Source organism: Larimichthys crocea, chromosome XXIII (assembly GCF_000972845.2).
Source record: "Larimichthys crocea isolate SSNF chromosome XXIII, L_crocea_2.0, whole genome shotgun sequence".
Taxonomy (NCBI): domain Eukaryota; kingdom Metazoa; phylum Chordata; class Actinopteri; family Sciaenidae; genus Larimichthys; species Larimichthys crocea.
In genome coordinates, this window is record NC_040033.1 from 10,894,158 (window position 1) to 10,912,007 (window position 17,850).

Sequence of the window (17,850 nt, forward strand, 5' to 3'; positions counted from 1 at the left end):
CAATAAGAGTAACGCAGTACGTAGCTAGACTCACCTATTGCATTACCATCCAGTCTGGTAGAACCGGTGAATATCCTAAAGCAGAAAAATATGTGAACATTATTATTTAAAAGCCACATCATGTGACGAGATTTGACAACACAGATTCACATTTATGCCAAAAAATACAGGCATGCATGTCTGATGCAAAAATAAAATATATGCTCAAAACCTTTATAACCATGCCTTTTATTGTGATTTTAATCAGTGTTACTTTGAATGTTTTGCTCTGATAAGAAGTGGTTTTCATCTTATTGAGAATTTCTCTCCTGTCTTTGTTTGTACTAGAAACTATGACCAACAGTAATTAGTAATAATTAGTTTAATATGACTTGGAACTGAGTAAGTATTTATAATTAAATCCAGGGTGACTACAGTACCTGTCCACAGCCACCACCACACTCTGAGAGCTGGTCTCGCCGATGGACTCCTGAATACTAGCGATCTGCTTTCGGTCCACCGTCCCTCCGACTGCAGAACAAAGCACACAGGATTATAAATCATACAGAGAAATGAAAGCACTTTACCATTTTAATACTAAAACGGGACAAGGCTGTGACACTGGAATTGTTTTACAATATGTATTCATAAGCCGGCGCTGACCTAGACCCAGGTACTCGTCATTGCTCTGCTCCTTTGTGCTTGTAACAAAGCCCTCTTTGCCCCGCACCGTCCCTGAGATGTAGCGTGCCTTCACCCCTGTGCCGATCAGCTGAGCCAGCTCCAGCTGACTGATGCACTTCATGATCTATGAAGGGACAAGACAGAGACATTATTAGAGAAACAAACATGTCGGAAATAATAGAGATTGACACCGTGAAAACTGGAACAGACTTGAAAGACTGAGGAGGGAAAAATAACAAAATACCCAACAAACAAGCAACAGATATGACTGTAACAATTAAATGAAACATTACGCTACCAGTAAACCAATTAGAGTCATACCCGTAATATTGTTTGGGTCAGCAACTGCTGTACTGCTTGTTTAAAAAGTAACAAATGTTAAACGCTGTATTGTTTTAAATACAAATGTTCTTTTTTAAGTAATAACCCTCAAGAGGCTGTGTTGGTTTGTTTCATGCTGTGCCTGGCAACCACTCTAAGACAATAAACCATGAACATCCCAGTGGAAAAATAGGCCTGCTGTGGCTCATAGCATGAATCATGACAGAGACACAATAGTAGAGAGGAAATACAGTAAATGAAAGACGAGCAAACCTCGTGCCAGGAGTTGCCCAGGTAGTTGCCGTCAGTGTGGGCCACAGTGATGAGGGTCTTGATGGTGTCGATGTTCTTCTGCTTCATTTCTGAGATGCCAGAGCTGGCTGTCAGCAGAGTGAACCTGGCCAGTGCCTGCACATATGCATCTCTCTCCAGCTGTTGCAGAGACACAAAGACAAGTCGGTGTGTGTCAACATGCTGCACGTTGAGCGATACAGTAATCCACCAGTTCAGACTGCAGTACCTGTATGGAGAAGATGCATGCTATCCTGATGGCACAACGGATTCCCTCCAGACACAGTGAGGCCACGTCGGTGTCATCGCAGTCCTGAAGACCCACGCTGAACGCAGCCAGGAAGGGTGTCCATGCCAGCTGAGGACCAACAGAGTGAATTGAATTTGAATGTGTATGTACGTCATAGCACACGTGTGTGTGTGTCTATGTCTGATCGTGTTACCTTGAACATAGGCCTGACGTGCTCCAGGTGTGTGGCGCTGGTGAAGGGAGCCTGGACGTGACTGACGGCCTCCATCAGAGCTTTGGCCGTCTTGGCCATCTGTTCCATCTCCACGTTGTACAGCAGACGCCTCTGCTTCTCACTGGCAACACCTGAGCGAGAGTCAACACCAGTCGTGAACACAAACACACACTGAGCTTTTTACAGCAAGAAAAAAAACTCAGCAATGAAAACAGTGCAGCTTTTCATCTGACAAGCTCTGCACTGTGGAAAAGAAGCTGAACTATCAAAGACAAAATATGAAGTCGGGCTCTTCATGGCTGTTGAAACTTTTAACAGCTCATTTAAGTGTTTCTCACAGAACAATTTATTCCAAATGTGAACAAGCCAATGCACTGCCTATTACATCTTTTTATTATGCATATAACTCTGCTATTTAATGGGTTATTGTGACTGACTTTTATTGACAAATCAGCAGCTAAATCTAATCACTTTACATCCGACACATCACATTTAAATCGTCACAGCAACAAAGATATCAGGTAAACGGCTCTGGAAAATAACTGGAATATTTAATTTATCGTTGTGTTTATTACATCTTTGTGACATCGGATCGCAGTGAGACTCACTCTGCTTGTTGGATTTCATGGTGAGCTCTTTCGTCTCCTTCATGGCGATCTTTTTCCCCGCGATCTCGTCGTAGATGGCCGAGAGGTATTCCTCAGGTAGGTCTTTGCTGTCGTTGATGCCACGGTTCATCTTGATGTATTGCTCCTTTGTCATTTTGTTCTTCACCTTTTCACAACGACAAGGATAAGGGTCAAAAGCCGCTTATGCGTTCCCTGTGATTTATGTCGTGCTGATATCACAGGGAATCACCGCTGTTAAAACATGTTCCCAAAGGCCGCCACCTCACTCAGGTGAAGTGCTTACCTGTGGGCTGTGAAGGTCTGTTGTCAACATAATGATTGAGTAGGCAAGAACGTATGCGGTGTCAGCACTGGCAAAGAGGGTTTGCCTGAAAAATTTAAGCGAAGTGGAGGTTAGGGAAAGACAGAATGCATATTAATATCACAGCGTGTTGGATGTGCGCCATGGAAAATGAAATTCAGCTATTTCCGCAGCCAGGAGACGAAAACTCACCCCTGATTGCATTCGAGATATCTTGCTGCGAATTTTTCCATAAGCCGGTCGATCTTCTGGGCCTCTCCGGGGAGCCGAAAGCCCTCCAGGAACATCCGTAGTGCAGAAACAAAGTCTTTGCCCTGGAAGTCCATTTGATCCACGTAGGCGTACATCACCTCTTTATTGAAACGGTCGTTATCTCCGAGGAATTCTCCCACTTGGGTCTAAGAGAGCGAAAGCCAGAGGTCAGTCTTATTTTAACATGTCGATGAATGAAACACAGATATCAAACCAAGACAGTCCAGATAACAGAACCTATAGGCTGTTTTTCTTACCCTCCACATGTTTATTGTCAAGCTATCTATTACGTCTATGAAGACAACATGGCAAATAGAGAGATAGGCTCAAGCAAAGCCAAACAACTACTACTGCCGAGGACCTCAAGGCCCACACGTGGCCGCGTGTAACCTAAGGACAGAAAATAAGAACCACTGTTCTAACAGCAGGACTACGTGAATTCTATAAATACACGTAAGCCTTTCTCCTGTGGTGCCACTAACATCTAAGGGCCTCTCGTTTCTAACCAGGTGTTATGAACTCTCTTTAATGCTGATTACCGCTGTGCAGTGACACCCTCGAGGCTGTCAAGTCAAGGCAAAGTGTGCTCCTCATTAGAGTTAACATTTACACTGCTTACAGGACTCTGGGTTAGAGTGGCTGGGTGCCTGTGTAATGCCGGCGGACAGGCGTTAAGTTATTGCATGGCTTCTGTGTGGTTTGGCTACCTGATGCACAAGGCTGGACTGGCTAGTTGTTTATTTGCTAAGCGGTTTACTGCTACTTCAGCTCTTAGACACTCATTTTCTTTAAGAGGACTCCACAGACAACCCTAATAAAAGGTGATGGAGCTGAACAAGCTGTCTGTTGTCCATTCGGGATGGTGCAGACTTCAGCCATCCAAGATATATTTATCTATCTCACATAGATCAGAGACAAAAGCCCTCAAATCAGGACAAAGGTGGAGGCTGGAGGGAATGCTGATATGAGCACACACAAGACACATTTTTGTGGTGGAATTCATCACTTCTTTACATAAAAAAAGTAGAAGCATGTGGAATATGCCTCATCTGACATCAGTTGAGATGTGAGCACAGCAGCTCTCTAGTCTGTGCTTGGTTTTAGCTGTGAAACTGAACAAAAAACAGGGTGACTTATTACCGAATCAAGCCTCTCTTCCTGGTGCAGGAACTGAGCGAGATCCTCCGGTGTTGTGCCCAGCATGCCTTGCTCTTGAAGGTACTGTATCCCTCTCTTTGGTTTCTTGTTGAACCTGTGTAAGATCCAGAGACACGGAACAAACTGTAGCCGATGCAGCGTCACAATATCAACAGAATAAGATTAAAAAATGTAAGCTCGCGCAGCAAAACGTACAGGTCAATGCCTTGCTCGATGATCTCCTTTTGCTGTTTGAGAACCTCAAACTGCTCTGGGTTGTCGGTGCCTGACATCTGGGTGCTGTAGCTGCCGATGCCAGACGAGGCTGTGGAGTCCAGCGAGTTAATGCTCCCATAGCGGTTTATGGTCTCGGGGGCCTTTGTTTCTGAGCTCTCCTGCTCTGATGGTTTCTCTTGGCCTGAAGAGCAAAAAAAAACATGAGATGAGATAACCCAGAAGGGATGAGCATTTCTATTATTGCTCTATGAAGAAACTGCCTTAAACCATCACAAAAGGTGAAAGTTTTTAATTGAAACTCTGTCGTTGGCACAAACTCAGCCTGGAAGCTTAAAAAGTGAGTTAACTTAAAGCTACTGTGGGAGAGAGACTTCGGTAATTGAAAGAGGAAACTGCAACACACAGACCAAAAATGACCCTGAGGCCGTCTTAATGATTGTTGTTGGAAGGGAGGGTATGCACACTGGCGTTACTCGCACGCACATAGGACCACAGCCTAATAAAACTCCAGAAAATACACACTTTTTCAGAGCAGGGCAGGGTAGGGAAGGGAGGATATAATAAAAAAAAAGGTAGGTTATCTAAAAAAGCTGCAGGCATCCAAAAAGGAAGCAGCCAGAACATAAAGGACAAGAGAGGTGGATTTCTTAAGCCTGCTGAGACGAGCTCAAGGATCTGCTGCTGTTGCTTCTGGAGCAGGTCCACTCTGTAAACCTTGTGCTAGAGCCACACGGCGTCTGATTACCCACTGGAAACTCCTTAAAACATTCAGGACAGTGTGACAGTAATGTGAGCTGGCAGTGTGCTTCCCTTTCTTAGGCTTACAGAGCTAAGAGAAAAAAAGGTGAAGGGACACAGAGGGGAGTTAAAATGAACTGAAGGTTTAAGCTGAACACTGGGGAAAGACTTTATAAGATATTCAAGCAACATTTGTATCCATCGAGTTCTCTGCTATTAGTTATAAGTGAATCCATACGTGGTTACAATCTATAGGGTGTAAGTGACTAACCCTACAAACAACACAGGTTATATGATGCAAGACTAGTACAAAAATCACCTGAAGCTAAAGACACAACAGGTTTAAAGCGACGATTCCCATCACAGCAACACGTTCTAGCAAACACTCCACACTGCTCTCTATTACCTGCTCTTGCTTTGAGGTCAACCAAAAAAAAAAGAAAGAAAATGACACAACAAGAGACAATTCAAAGAGTGAAGGTGACGTATTGTACTTACACAAGTCAATGTTTACTATTCAAAAATCACATCACACTTCTGTTGTATGAGGAGGGGGAAACAGTCTTTATTTGAAATCCCCAACAGCCGGCAGTGTGAATTTAACATTCAACATTCAAATTCTGACCTCTGAATTCCTGCTGGATTACTAATGAGTTGTCATGAGTTTTGGCAAGATAACGTCCGTGTGAGTTAACGCAGCTGCCTCAGCTGGTTAGCCTTGACAGCTTAGCCCGAGGCTAGCCTGTGGATAAGTCCCAGAGACTTGTGGGATATCCTTCCAGCCCTTTCACTTCTCAGTTTGAGCTCCTCCTTTGGAAAACAACAGAAATCCTCTGGTGTGTGGAAGACCCAGGGGCCAGTTTCACATACAGGATACGCTCTGTATGTTGTAGATGTTGCTCCGCGGCTCGGCTTCAGGTATCGCTTAGTTTTAGTTTTTAGACTAAACCTTCTGGATTAGCCTGTCTGTGATGGCCCTATGGGCATTATCTCTCTGCCTCCCTCAGGCTGGAGCTGAGCTGATGAATGTTCGCTTCCCTTCCCCCTGATGAATGCCAACTGTCAATCCCGCAAACGACTGCAACCGAGCTGATGGATGCGAGCTTTACCACTAACCCCAGTTAACCTCAACGACGAACTGCTGCCAAAAGCTGGGAAAGACTAGCTGTAACCTTGGCAGTTTCGTCTCTCTGGCACAACACAAGTTAAATTTTCCACTTTTGGGGAAAAACAACAATCTGGAGTTTTATGGGCAAAGCCAACAAAGCGTGATATTGCGAGCACACAAACAATTCCAGCATGTACCATCTGTATTTCAGCTGTGAACGTAAAATCAAACAACTTTTGATGCCATCTTGACAGAAAATATGGAATACAATGATGCATCGCTGACTTCCCCTTGAAGTTTAATTCATCCTTCAAAAATAGTGGTAGGATTCAGCAGTCAGAGATCAGTTCTTTTATTTTTAACTAGACTAAAAAGCAAACATGAAATCTACCACTTGTGTCTTGAGACTAAATATTTAGTCAGTGTGTAACAATAGACACAAAGGTCATATCGTACTCAGTCTGACAGTCTAGATAAACACACTCATGTTCAGTGCATCACAACTTCTGCCACTCCCTTCCCACACAGCCAAAACCTCAGACAAAAACCTCTTGTTCGAACACAACATCAACCAAATCACCAGAACGGCCCTTTCCAAAAAAACTTTCTCATCTCCGCCCATCACTCTCCTTCCCCGCGGCCAAAACTTTATCACATCCCGAATAGACTACAGCAACATCATCCAAAGTACTAAATAAATTCAAACACATCCATAAAGCTGCTGCCGTCTGCTCATCCAGTCGGCCTGTCCTTCAGAAACTCTGCTGGCTCACTGCCCTACAAAGGATCCGATTCAAAATGTATTCTCATAACTCACAAATCCCTCCATAACCAGGCTCCCTGCTACCTCAGTGACCTGCTCCACTACCGCAGCTCCTCTGATGCCTTCCTGTCTCTACTACTAAGAGCTTAGGGTGACAGAGCCTCTCTGGAAACTTCATAGACTCTACCAACATGTTTATATTCACAACACTACCCAAACTCACCTTTTTAAAACTTTGTGATTGTTATGTTGTATAATTTATTTGTGTTGTTACTAATATTATTATCAGTGTGAGTCTTACCGAGGCTGGTCTGAGAGTTGGGGTTGACGTATTGGTCTTTACTCCATTCAACCATACATTTCAAGATGGACACTAAACATTCAAGACCTTTCTTCCTCAGGGTCAGCTCCTAAAAGGAGATGCACAAAAAGTTAGCCCAATTATTCTCTAGAACATTTTAAATGCTCCTGTAATAAGAAAAAAATAAAACACCAGAATAAAGGAAGAATAAAAATATCACCTGTACGGGTGTCGTGCCAAGTTCATGACCTCCGCGACCCTGTGCAATTTTTGAGAGGTCATTGACCAATCGCTCAAATATGTTAGCAGCATTCAAGTCACAATCGTAGTTTACGTAGATGTCCACCACACTCTGGGCATCTGAGAGAGACAAATGAGACACAGAGGGAGTTTGTCAGCGAGAAACAGACTGATTTTATGGAGCCTAACACCACTAAGTGTACCTTTTATAAAGACTTTTATTACAAATCATAAAATTAACTGAATTTTTTTATAAAATATGATGTGATTTAAGCACATTTAGCAAAACTAGAAGCTTCTCTCCTACGCCTCTATTTACTGCCTCATTATCATAAGCACATGAAAAAAAAGAAAGACACACCTGCACATATTCTAGTGAGGGTTTGTATGACCATCCACTTGTGGTCGTAGGAGCTTGTGGACGTCTCAAGAATGTAGAGGAAAATCTCCTTGAAGAACACCTGCAGACAGAGAGTCCACGTGACAGTGAGAAACTACGACATGTAAAGAGGAGAGGTAAAAACACCATCGACTGTCTGCGTGACCAACACGACACGCAATATTCTCCGGGAGCCCACATGAGCTTCCATCTACGGTAAACATAGAGGGTGATTAGAAAGTTTGAACCGACTCAAACAGAATAATAAAATGGAGGAGCAGCAGAGAGCAGGTCATAGTGAAACCCTCAGTTGCACCGAGGTGGAGGAATGTTACAGCACTCTGTGAGAAACCACATCTCCCATACATCATTTATGTCAGCTGCCCGCTGTGCTGAGAAATGTCGGTGTCAATATCAGAATATAGAATATAGTGCATGTGTTGTTTTCCAACCAGGAGAGACTGGTGTTAATAGAAAGAAGAAGAGAAGCACCGTGTCTATTTAGGTAAAGCAGGTGAATATAAACCTATCGTGTGCTGTGGAAGGAGGACGAAGCCGGGAACAATTTTAGAGTGCTGCTTTTATAACTATAGTCTGTTACAGTTGATCTTTTTTCAGTCTTTCCCCGCAATCTTTCCACTTTAGTCACAACTAGTCATTAATTTACTGTTTTTCCTAGAAAGACTATCAGCTGACAGAGAAGGTGTGAAACTGTCGCTCCTTCTTAAGAAGTGGTGGGTGGATGTATGGTATAAATATAGCTACTGCGCTTAGCCAACTAGTTCATCAGGTTTTCCCTGCATATATAAAATCAAAATAGAGCTGGGGAAAACAAGTTAAATGGAAAAGAACAGGACACTAGACAGCACATAGAGGAGGTCAGTGCTGAAGAATGGAGGATGTGTTGAGTTATACTCAAGTGCTCAAGCTGTAAAAAAAAAAAACAAACTACATTGGGTGTTGACAAACCATGAAAATGATAGATGTATTATAGTTTTATCTCATTAAGGTCTATTCAGGCAACAGATATCTTTGTCATTACCTTGACATTTTGACAAGCTGACAACTTAAACCTGAAATTTCCTTGATGTTTTACCTCGATTTGCATCTTGAGGTGCGTCTTGAAGTGGGACAGCAGAGTGAGGAAAATGGAAAGAGAGAGTTCGAAGACCTCAGGCACAGAGGAGACGCCGTTCTTGGACAGGGCCACGCACAGGTACTGCTTGATGGCGTTGATGAACATCTCATTAGTCTTGAAGATGGGCCCGGCGTTCTGCAGAATGGAGAGGAGCAGCTGGAGGGACAGGACCTTTGATCGCAGCTCATGGGACCTGAGGCGGAGGTAGAGAAGAGGCAGAAGTTCAAGCACTGTTTCCATGCATGTGAAGATTATGCAGTGCAGTAATTAAAAGTATTTGTGTAAAGTCAGAGAAGAATGCCAAATATTATAGTAGTTCCCAAAATTATGCAGAAAGTGAAGGTCTGAATCTGTCTGCATCTTTAGCTCTTCCACTGTATTGTGTACCCCAACTCTTTGAGAATAAAGCTGGCTCCTGCATAAAACAACTTGAGGGATTTATTCCAGCCATCTGCTCAAGACTCTGGGAACACAATGTCCAATCTGATGAGCATTAACATTTCAGACATACAATAGATGCAGCGATAAAAATGAAATAAGTCTTACATGTCCTTCAAGCCAAGTTACACCTCATAGAAACAGCCTTGTAATGCACACTGAGACCACATCATACTATATCTCCCCATCGGAGAGTTAAAATATTCGACAGCAAAGAAATGCTAGGGCGACTGAATCAAAGCTTCTGTGTGTGTGGAGCCTCAGCTTGTCTGAACTGTTTTTTTCCCCCGCAGCAGCAGGACTGAAATGCTGGAGCTCAAAAAACATACTTTCAGCCACTTTAAATTCTGAGATTGGCTGCTTCCCTGCCATGTCTACCATCTCTGGCGAGCAGACTAAGTTTGATTTAAGTGGCGCACAACAAAAATATGTCTCTACTTTTTCCTGCCCAAAAATATGGACTCTTACTCTTTCCAAAAGGGCTACATACAGAGACATTGTTAGGTAAATATTTATATATACACGATGTTTACAAATCAAGAAAAAAATTTGGTAATATAAATAGCTTAAAATGAAGTGTGTAAGATTCTGGCTCTCTATTTTCAGAATAAGGCAGAAATGAAACACAATATTCATACTCATCGCCTGAAAATAAGAATCTTTTTATTTTTTCTGAACCACGATGAGTTCAAATGGAGAGAGATGGTAAGGACTACACTGTCAAATTTGACAAAAGTCTGATGTCCCGGTGAAGAGGAGCAACAATTTTGTTATCCCTATAATAATGTGTCTGATAATCCCTCTTCAGACCAGATGTGTACCTTCTGATCCACCATGCAGATACAAAATACTCCCTGACAGTAATAATGATGCAGCTCTTCAGTCTGTGCAGTGTTTGTAAAACATCACACAGAACAACCTTGTTAGGAGGGTAAAGGTTTGTGTCTGGCAGTGACACACAGACACACACCGCACTCTTCCATTATTTATGACTGAGCTTATATTTTGCGAAAAACTGGAAAGATTAGATGAATAAAAAAGTAAACAAACAAATATCTATATCATCACGCCCAGACACTGTGTGAATTGAGTTATAAACAGAAACCAGATGCAGAAAATCCAGTTTCACAAAAGCTGCCTCTATCAGGACGAACCAATCAGATGACTCTGTTTGAGCAGGCCAGAGCACGGTCAGAAGAAATATTGAATGATGGCACAATCTGATTATTTTTCCTCTCTGTGGTGCTTTGAAAAAAAAAGGGGAACGACTAAAAAAGGGGATTCTGCGCTTCATGAAAGCAGGAAGTGATTCAGAAAATGCTGAGCGATGCCTCATTGTCTCCTTCATCACCACTTATCAAACACTATCGTTATCACTGGAGCAATCCTCATTATGAACCATGACTCACATCTATTCTTATACCCATCGCGCTCACATCGAGGCGGTGCAGGGATGGTCACAGTGGTTTGACTAACTATAGAACAGAGCACAAAATGACTATCGATGCGTTCAGGAACAAAAGCTGGAAAATATCTGAATGACAAAGAACACATTTTCAAACATCCGTATTATGTTTCCACCAATATAACCTGGGTGGTTTGGCAGTATCATGAAGTGGAAGTTCCCCTTTCTGCTGTGTATCCAGTGTAAAAGGTTCACTGTTGGTAATGTTCAGGCAAGTAAAGCAGCAATAGTTAAAAGAAGAGTTAATATTTAGTGGTAAAGATTTGTTTAAGTTAAAAGAGCTGAGGTTAATGTTTGTTATGGCCTTTATAGGAAGGCATAGTGTAACTCAAAAGCAGGGCTGCAACTAAACCTTACTGAATAATCTGTGAGCTACTTTAATTGATTTAACTGATTCATTGTCTGGTCTAATAAAGAATATTTTCATAAATCTCCATTGAAATTTCACAGTGCCCATGGCGACATGTTCATCTTGGTTTAAAGATACTCAGTGTATTACTATGACTAATAAAACCAGCACATATTCTCATTTGAACAAGTTTTGCCTACAAAATTACTTAAAAAGTTAAACACTAACAAAAATTATTGTCGATCAATGTTCTGTCAATCGACTCATCAAACAATTAACTGCTTATTTCAGCTCAAGTAACTGAATGCAAGGAAGTACATGGACTTGAAACTTTAACAAAGCAAAAGACTAACGATTGCAAATTCAGAGTTCACTCAAAATATTCTACAAATTTGAGAATTAAGTAAATCCATGTTGTTTGAGATAACAACAAATGTAAATGTGTACAGATATTTATTACTCCAGCCACCAGAGCACTATTACTATCAGACTACAGCCTATTTCTATATGCACTTGTTAGACTTAGAAACAAGACTTTAAGAAGACCAAGCTTTCAGATAAAAAAAACAACCAAACAACAATATTGTAATCTGATTTTTGAATTCTTACTTAGGATCTGGTGGTCCATCTGACAGCGGCTTCATTGACAGCTTGCAGAGTGAGCGAAAGACAAGGAAGGCATCTTTCTGGAGGATGTGAGAAAACTTTGCTCCTGGTGGCTGACCGGGTGCTGCTCCTGATTCCTACAAAGTAACAAAGACAATAAAAATCAGTGTGCAGTTAGCAACGTATTCTTTCTGAATCTCAGATCCTCCAGCCTATTATTAGTTAGTAGTCATAACAGTGCAAGTGTTTTTCAAGATGTCTTCCGATTAAATCAACTAGTTAATTTTCCTTGGACTCTCACCCAGTACTGCGATTCTCCCGGGCCAAAATGTTATGATAACACATAAATATCAAACACTGACTTTAACAAACATGTAAAGCGCTATAAATCTTTAGCAGCATGTTTTGTTTTACACAGCCCTGGTCCGTCCTTCACCTGAGTGTCATTGGACGAGACAGACAGTCTGTCATCAGGCAGCGAGGGGGTGAAGCTGGCAGAAATAGGTGTGCCGGGGATGCCGTTGGCATGGACATGCTCGCTGTCACTACCCAAGGTGCCCTCGTCCTCCAGGGAGCTCTGGGTGCCCTCTGTCACCGCCTCAGCTGGCTCCAACTCTGCCGGCTCACCCTCACCACCAGGCTCTTTGGTGTCAGAGCAAAGGTTTGTGGGGTCCAAGCAGTGCCCTGTGGTAAAGATGGAGCAGAGAGGAGTTGAATTTATTTCTAGTCTGAAGATAGTTAAGTACTTTGAAACATCCTCTACCAGGGCTACATCGCCTGACATTAAAACTGTCAGACTGCAATCTGTAATTTGATGTGACATTTTGGTCAAGTACAAAGAGAGAAAATGACAGTGGCACTACAACAGCATGTTCAGCAGTATATAAGAGAAGTCGGGTTAAGAAAGAATACTAAAGCGCATTTCTGCACAAGATCCTCTCAACCACTAAAGCCTGTTTGTCAAATTGCTGCTCAAGGGTAAAAGTGCATTTGTAAAAGGAAGCACTAGTTTTTTTTCTGTGTAGTAAGATGATTGAAGATTCAAGTCTTTTTTTCCCCCCAACCATAGAAAAAAAACAAAAAACTTTTGCACACAAAGACAGAGCTAAGAGTGCGTTGCCTTCTTTCTTTCAGCATAGAAAAGAACTTCAGGCGGCTTGACCTGACCCAAAATTATACCATAGCTTCCGAGAAGGCTGGGTTTTCAGACTTCTGCGTGTCCTTTAAGACACATTTTGTACCCGGACAGGTGCATGTTACTTGTTAAACAAAAGACAGCCTGGAAGCCCAGTTCACTTGTTTGCTGAGGTGCAGGTTGTATAATTAGTGAAGTGTGCCTCTCTCCTTTTCCATATGTATTTAAGAAAGGAGAGAGCAAATAATAGGAGGAGGAAATTATGCATGTGGCTGATTCATGATTGATAAGGGTCAGTTTTGCAGTCGGTGGGGAAGTAAATATTCAAATAAGCCATAGTTTACAGAACTAGAACTGTCAAAGACAGCAAACACTACAACAGAGGGTGAACAAAATAAAGTACTAAACAAATAGCAGAGGGGCAGCTATACGTTGAACTGCTAATGCACCACAACAAACACACTCACTTGATACTTAGGAAGTAATCCTTTCTTTTGTGTGTATGAATATCTTCATATATATTTATATTTAGTTTGCGTTCTCCAAATGAAACACATCTCACCTCCTGCAACAGTGTTAACCACCTCCTGCAGAATACTCTGGACGATTTCCTGGGCTTTCTCCTCGTAGTTTGGGGTCTGTGCATCCTCTTCCTCACCTGGATGTTGCTGGGCTGCTGCATCTAAACAACACACACATACACACACAGTTGAAGAAAAAAACCCTTCTTTATTGACTAAAGCACTCAGCGGGAAATCACATCCGTTCTGCTGTAAGCACAGAGCTTTCTCTGGGAGCATGCATTCAGTTACAATGTGATTGACAGGCTATTTTTTAATCCTGCTTCATATTCTTCATCAGTGAATGAGCCATTGTAGTGTGAATGTGGTATCAAATGTTTGTAACAGTAAACACTGGTTCTGGCTTCTTTCTTTCCTTTGAATGAAATTGCACAAAATGTCAAGAGGGAGGCTTTTATCGAGCTTATTCGGGGGGTTTATTGTAATTCTACGCGTTGTTGTTAGCAAACACACCAGACTAGGATGTACACAGCTAAAGAGATGTTTAAAATATCTTCATAAATAAGATCTTAAACATTTCTGTGGCTGTTTATCAAACGTGTATGGAATGTGTACAGGATATTGAGGCAGAAGACACTATAATATGTGGAGGGTCAATTCAAAATTGCATAAAGGGGTCAATATAAAATCCAGCGGGCTTACTCTGTGCTGCTGCAGTGGCTTGATCAGCCTCAGTCTGTTCATTTTCAGTCCCGCAGAAATCAGAACCATTCTCTGGATCTGGGCTCTCGTAGACGGGCCCCTGTTCTCCCTGCTCCTCCTGCTCCCCAGACACAGATCTGCTGCTTCCCTCCAGGGCGGGTGTCGAAGGGGTGGACGGGGTGGATGGGATGGTGATGCTGGGAGTTGTAGGAGTGACGGGCCCATTGGCCTCCAAGGCTGGATCCTTGGCCGGCGGGTGAATGGGAGTCTGGGGAGAATCTGGCTCAGTGTGCTGCGTTACCGGGGAATGCTGCCGGTGACGATCTCTCTCCAGCTGCTTTGCTTCCTGCAGCTGTGAGGGGGTGGAGGTCACACACACACACACGTACAAGAAATAAAAAAAACAAAAAAAACAAAAAAAAAAAATACACAGACCATACACACAAAAAACAGGAAAAGCATTCAAAGAACGGGCACATGCAACACACACATACGCACACACAGAAAGACACAGGTTAAGACTATGTAAACAAACTCATAACAGCAATTACAAGTTTGTACAACCTGTCTAGATTCTCTGAGGGCTCACTAAACCTGAAGCAGAGCCACAATGCTTCCAGATGTCAAAGCAGAGAGCAAGGGGTTCTTTCATTGTAACATCTAAAGAGTGTCAGCATACATTAGATGTGTACTCTTATGGAAATGTATATGAAGACGCACTCACTGAGAAGTAGGACATGCTACTAAAACAGCGATGAGACAAACTTTGTGGAATCGATTCATGCTGGCTTGTGTCTATTTTAGTCCGTTGGTGGCAGAAGGTGTTTCTGATGGAAAATGGCTCATACAGCCGTGTGTCCTGGCTGATGCGTCACGGCTGACATAAGCTACCACTGCTCCTGATACGGAGTACTTGGAAAGTGTTGCTGTGCTTTAGTTTGGTAGGTCATGAGCAAAAAGTGGGTCACGAGACATTTGCACACGGTTTGTGGTTTAAAGATTATGTGATGTTAGTGGATATCGTGCTATTGCAGATAATAGATTGCTTCATGGCAGTGGTAAAGTTTGGCTTTGAGCAGAGGAAAAACTACTACCGCTGATCTCTGTTGATCTTGGAGGAGGAGGAAAGAAAAAGTACTTAAATGCACAGTTACACACTTTTTCATAGCAGACACCAATACAAGTTCCAGAAAAGAGGGCACACAATTACAAGCAGTGGAGGTTCTCTCAGCCAAGCTAAATTAACAACAGCCCATGGTGCATTTTCAATCCAAAGTGCATTTGTAGATTTGTCGGGCGTAAATGTTAAAAACAAAACAAATTATAGACTTGACTTGAGGAGTGACTTAAAGAGAAAAGGCACGGTGAATAAAGAGGAACGTGACTTACAGATGGAAATATAAACAATGCGACACATTTACAAAACACTGGTGATGGATGGAGATCCTTCTATCTACAGCAGACGAGATTTTTTTTAATTGATAAGTGTAATTAACAGCATTAATCTGACAAGTGCAGGGACACTGGTGGCAAATGTGTTTTTGTTTCAGTGAAGCAGTCATCACCCACTCTAGCCACGAGTCACAATTATACAATCTGTTTCATGCTGTTCCTTCGTAGAACGTCTCACAAGCCTTTCACATCTACTTCTACACACACAAACTTATTAATCCCATTATGTCTTGTTTTTTAAAACCACGCTTCCAGACACTGTTCGGATCTAATTAAATGAGCCTGCTGCTGTTGCCACGTTTAAATGTAAGCAAACTAAATTCAGTGACACGGCATTCTGAATGAAACAATTAGTATTGAATATGAGCAACAGTAACACGGCCAGATGACGCACCTCGGCTGGAGGGGACAGGCAAGGAGGCAGCACAAACAAACTAAGCTCATTATTTAAATGCCACCTCAGTCAGATAGTCAAGGCTCAGTCCTTGTGAGAGTGAGCCAGACAAACACAGAGTATATGTGTGTATGTGATCACACTGTGCTAAGCTGCAGTCAGGAGGATGCATCTACACACAAACACAGAAAGTGGATCTCCCTGTGCAGTAGCGCAACACTATGCAGGCAGTGACAACACAACAATAGGCCTCTGCCTCAAAGTCTGCCTTGTGTCTCTATCTCTCTACCCCTGACTGCTTCTTTATGTTTCTCCGTCTGGGTCTGACTCAATACCAGTCGCTCATTGTTCTAAAAGAACTATATTAGGCCTTTGGAGAGACAAACATAACAAGAAAAGCTGTCAGGAATGAGACAGGCGCAGCTGACCTGCGATAAAACATTTACCACACCCGGGTGTGAATGTACAACTCAAATGTAAATCGGTGCAGAAAAAGCAAGATGATTTTTTAGGCAAGTCAACAGAAGCCACGGCAAGCATATGGTGGAAAAAAAAAGGTACACAGCATACCTGCTCCTGTGCAGTGTAGGAGCAAAGGAAGAGAACGGGATGAGTGCATGAATGGATGACGATAAAGCTTAATGCGCAAACACAGATAACACAGAGAAGAGTTTAAAGAGTTCTGATCAGGCAAGTCACGGCAGTCCTGCACGCTTTACCTGGCGGTCACGCTTTCTGGAGGCCAGAGACCAAGATAGCTTGTGATTTGTAAGCTATGTGTCCAAAAGGAAGGGAGGGAGGCAGGTGAGGAGGGGGGAAAAGTGTCATTCAAAAAGAAAAAGATGACATTAGAGCAAGCTTTTTTTTTTGAAAAGGCAACACCTAAAAATGTCCCTCTGGACACAAAGCAAACAGTAGACTTCAATTCAATTAGGAATAGGTGGTTTGAGTAAACCATTAAGCAGAAAGCTTTCACCACAGAATATAATGTCTTTCATTATATTACAATCCAATCTGACTCCATGCCAAAACAGTTTTGAATATCGCTAATTTGTTGCAGCGTTTCTTAAACTGCAACCTCGCATATTTTTGAGTCTAAAAGTTGTAGTTTGTTTGATTAAAGAAAAGGCTCGAGGCGGGAGTTGCCCTATCTCTCACTTTTGTGCATCTGTCTACATAAATAGCACTGAGTGTTATAAGTGAGGTGTTTCCAGACGGTTGGACATACTGCTTGATTCTCCATGCGTGCAAAGATGACGTTGAGCATCTGTGTGAGCGTGGCCTTGGCTGTGGTCTGGTTGATGAGGTTCTTGCTGGCCAGGTAGATGTTGTAACACGTGCGGACGGCCTGCAGCACGGTGCCCTCGTGGATCTCTATGTGCTGGGAGGTCACCGCTGTCAACAGAGCCTGGAAGAAAGAGGAAAGAGAGTGAGTGAGAGAGGGGAAGACGGGTGGTGGCGAAGTGGCTGATACTGATACTGCCGTTGATCGTTTGTTTATAATACTTTGAATACTGCTTTATTATGACAGATTTCCTTTCTTCAGATGGGCCATGGTGTATATTTTGAAGATGAAACCTCATAACGTCTCTAAAAGAGACAGTCACACTTACGTGCTCTGGAAATTTTACACGCCAGTGTTAAAAAGGGGCCTGAATCTTTTGCCAAGTCTCGCTGGTAGCTGACCTGCTCAGGACCTGGTCACACCTCCAAGTTATAGAACAGATGAGAGTATATTTTGCCTACAGTACAACACCTCAAAGATCTGATTTCTTTGAATGCTTTTAAATCCATATTAAAAGACCTAGAGACTGAATCAATGGGGT

The 17,850-nt window shown here is 42.5% G+C and overlaps 1 protein-coding gene across 2 annotated transcripts in view; it reads right to left on the reverse strand.

The window, feature by feature from the left end:
- arfgef1 (ADP-ribosylation factor guanine nucleotide-exchange factor 1 (brefeldin A-inhibited)) overlaps positions 1-17,850 on the reverse strand; it is a 47,546-nt gene that overhangs the window by 9,072 nt on the left and 20,624 nt on the right. The window contains exons 5-25 of one of the 2 annotated variants that reach the window (XM_019273707.2): positions 17,253-17,432; positions 16,744-16,797; positions 14,179-14,530; positions 13,518-13,637; positions 12,257-12,504; positions 11,824-11,957; positions 8,921-9,155; positions 7,807-7,906; positions 7,426-7,565; positions 7,206-7,314; positions 4,275-4,476; positions 4,062-4,173; positions 2,862-3,067; positions 2,652-2,736; positions 2,348-2,513; positions 1,719-1,870; positions 1,505-1,633; positions 1,258-1,416; positions 643-787; positions 420-510; positions 35-75 (exon numbers count right to left, since the gene is read on the reverse strand). In XM_019273707.2, coding sequence (XP_019129252.2) covers positions 35-75; positions 420-510; positions 643-787; positions 1,258-1,416; positions 1,505-1,633; positions 1,719-1,870; positions 2,348-2,513; positions 2,652-2,736; positions 2,862-3,067; positions 4,062-4,173; positions 4,275-4,476; positions 7,206-7,314; positions 7,426-7,565; positions 7,807-7,906; positions 8,921-9,155; positions 11,824-11,957; positions 12,257-12,504; positions 13,518-13,637; positions 14,179-14,530; positions 16,744-16,797; positions 17,253-17,432 — 3,160 coding nt within the window. The remainder of the gene's footprint in view (positions 1-34; positions 76-419; positions 511-642; positions 788-1,257; positions 1,417-1,504; positions 1,634-1,718; positions 1,871-2,347; positions 2,514-2,651; positions 2,737-2,861; positions 3,068-4,061; positions 4,174-4,274; positions 4,477-7,205; positions 7,315-7,425; positions 7,566-7,806; positions 7,907-8,920; positions 9,156-11,823; positions 11,958-12,256; positions 12,505-13,517; positions 13,638-14,178; positions 14,531-16,743; positions 16,798-17,252; positions 17,433-17,850) is intronic. The other variant, XM_010734069.3, reaches the window with a different exon arrangement.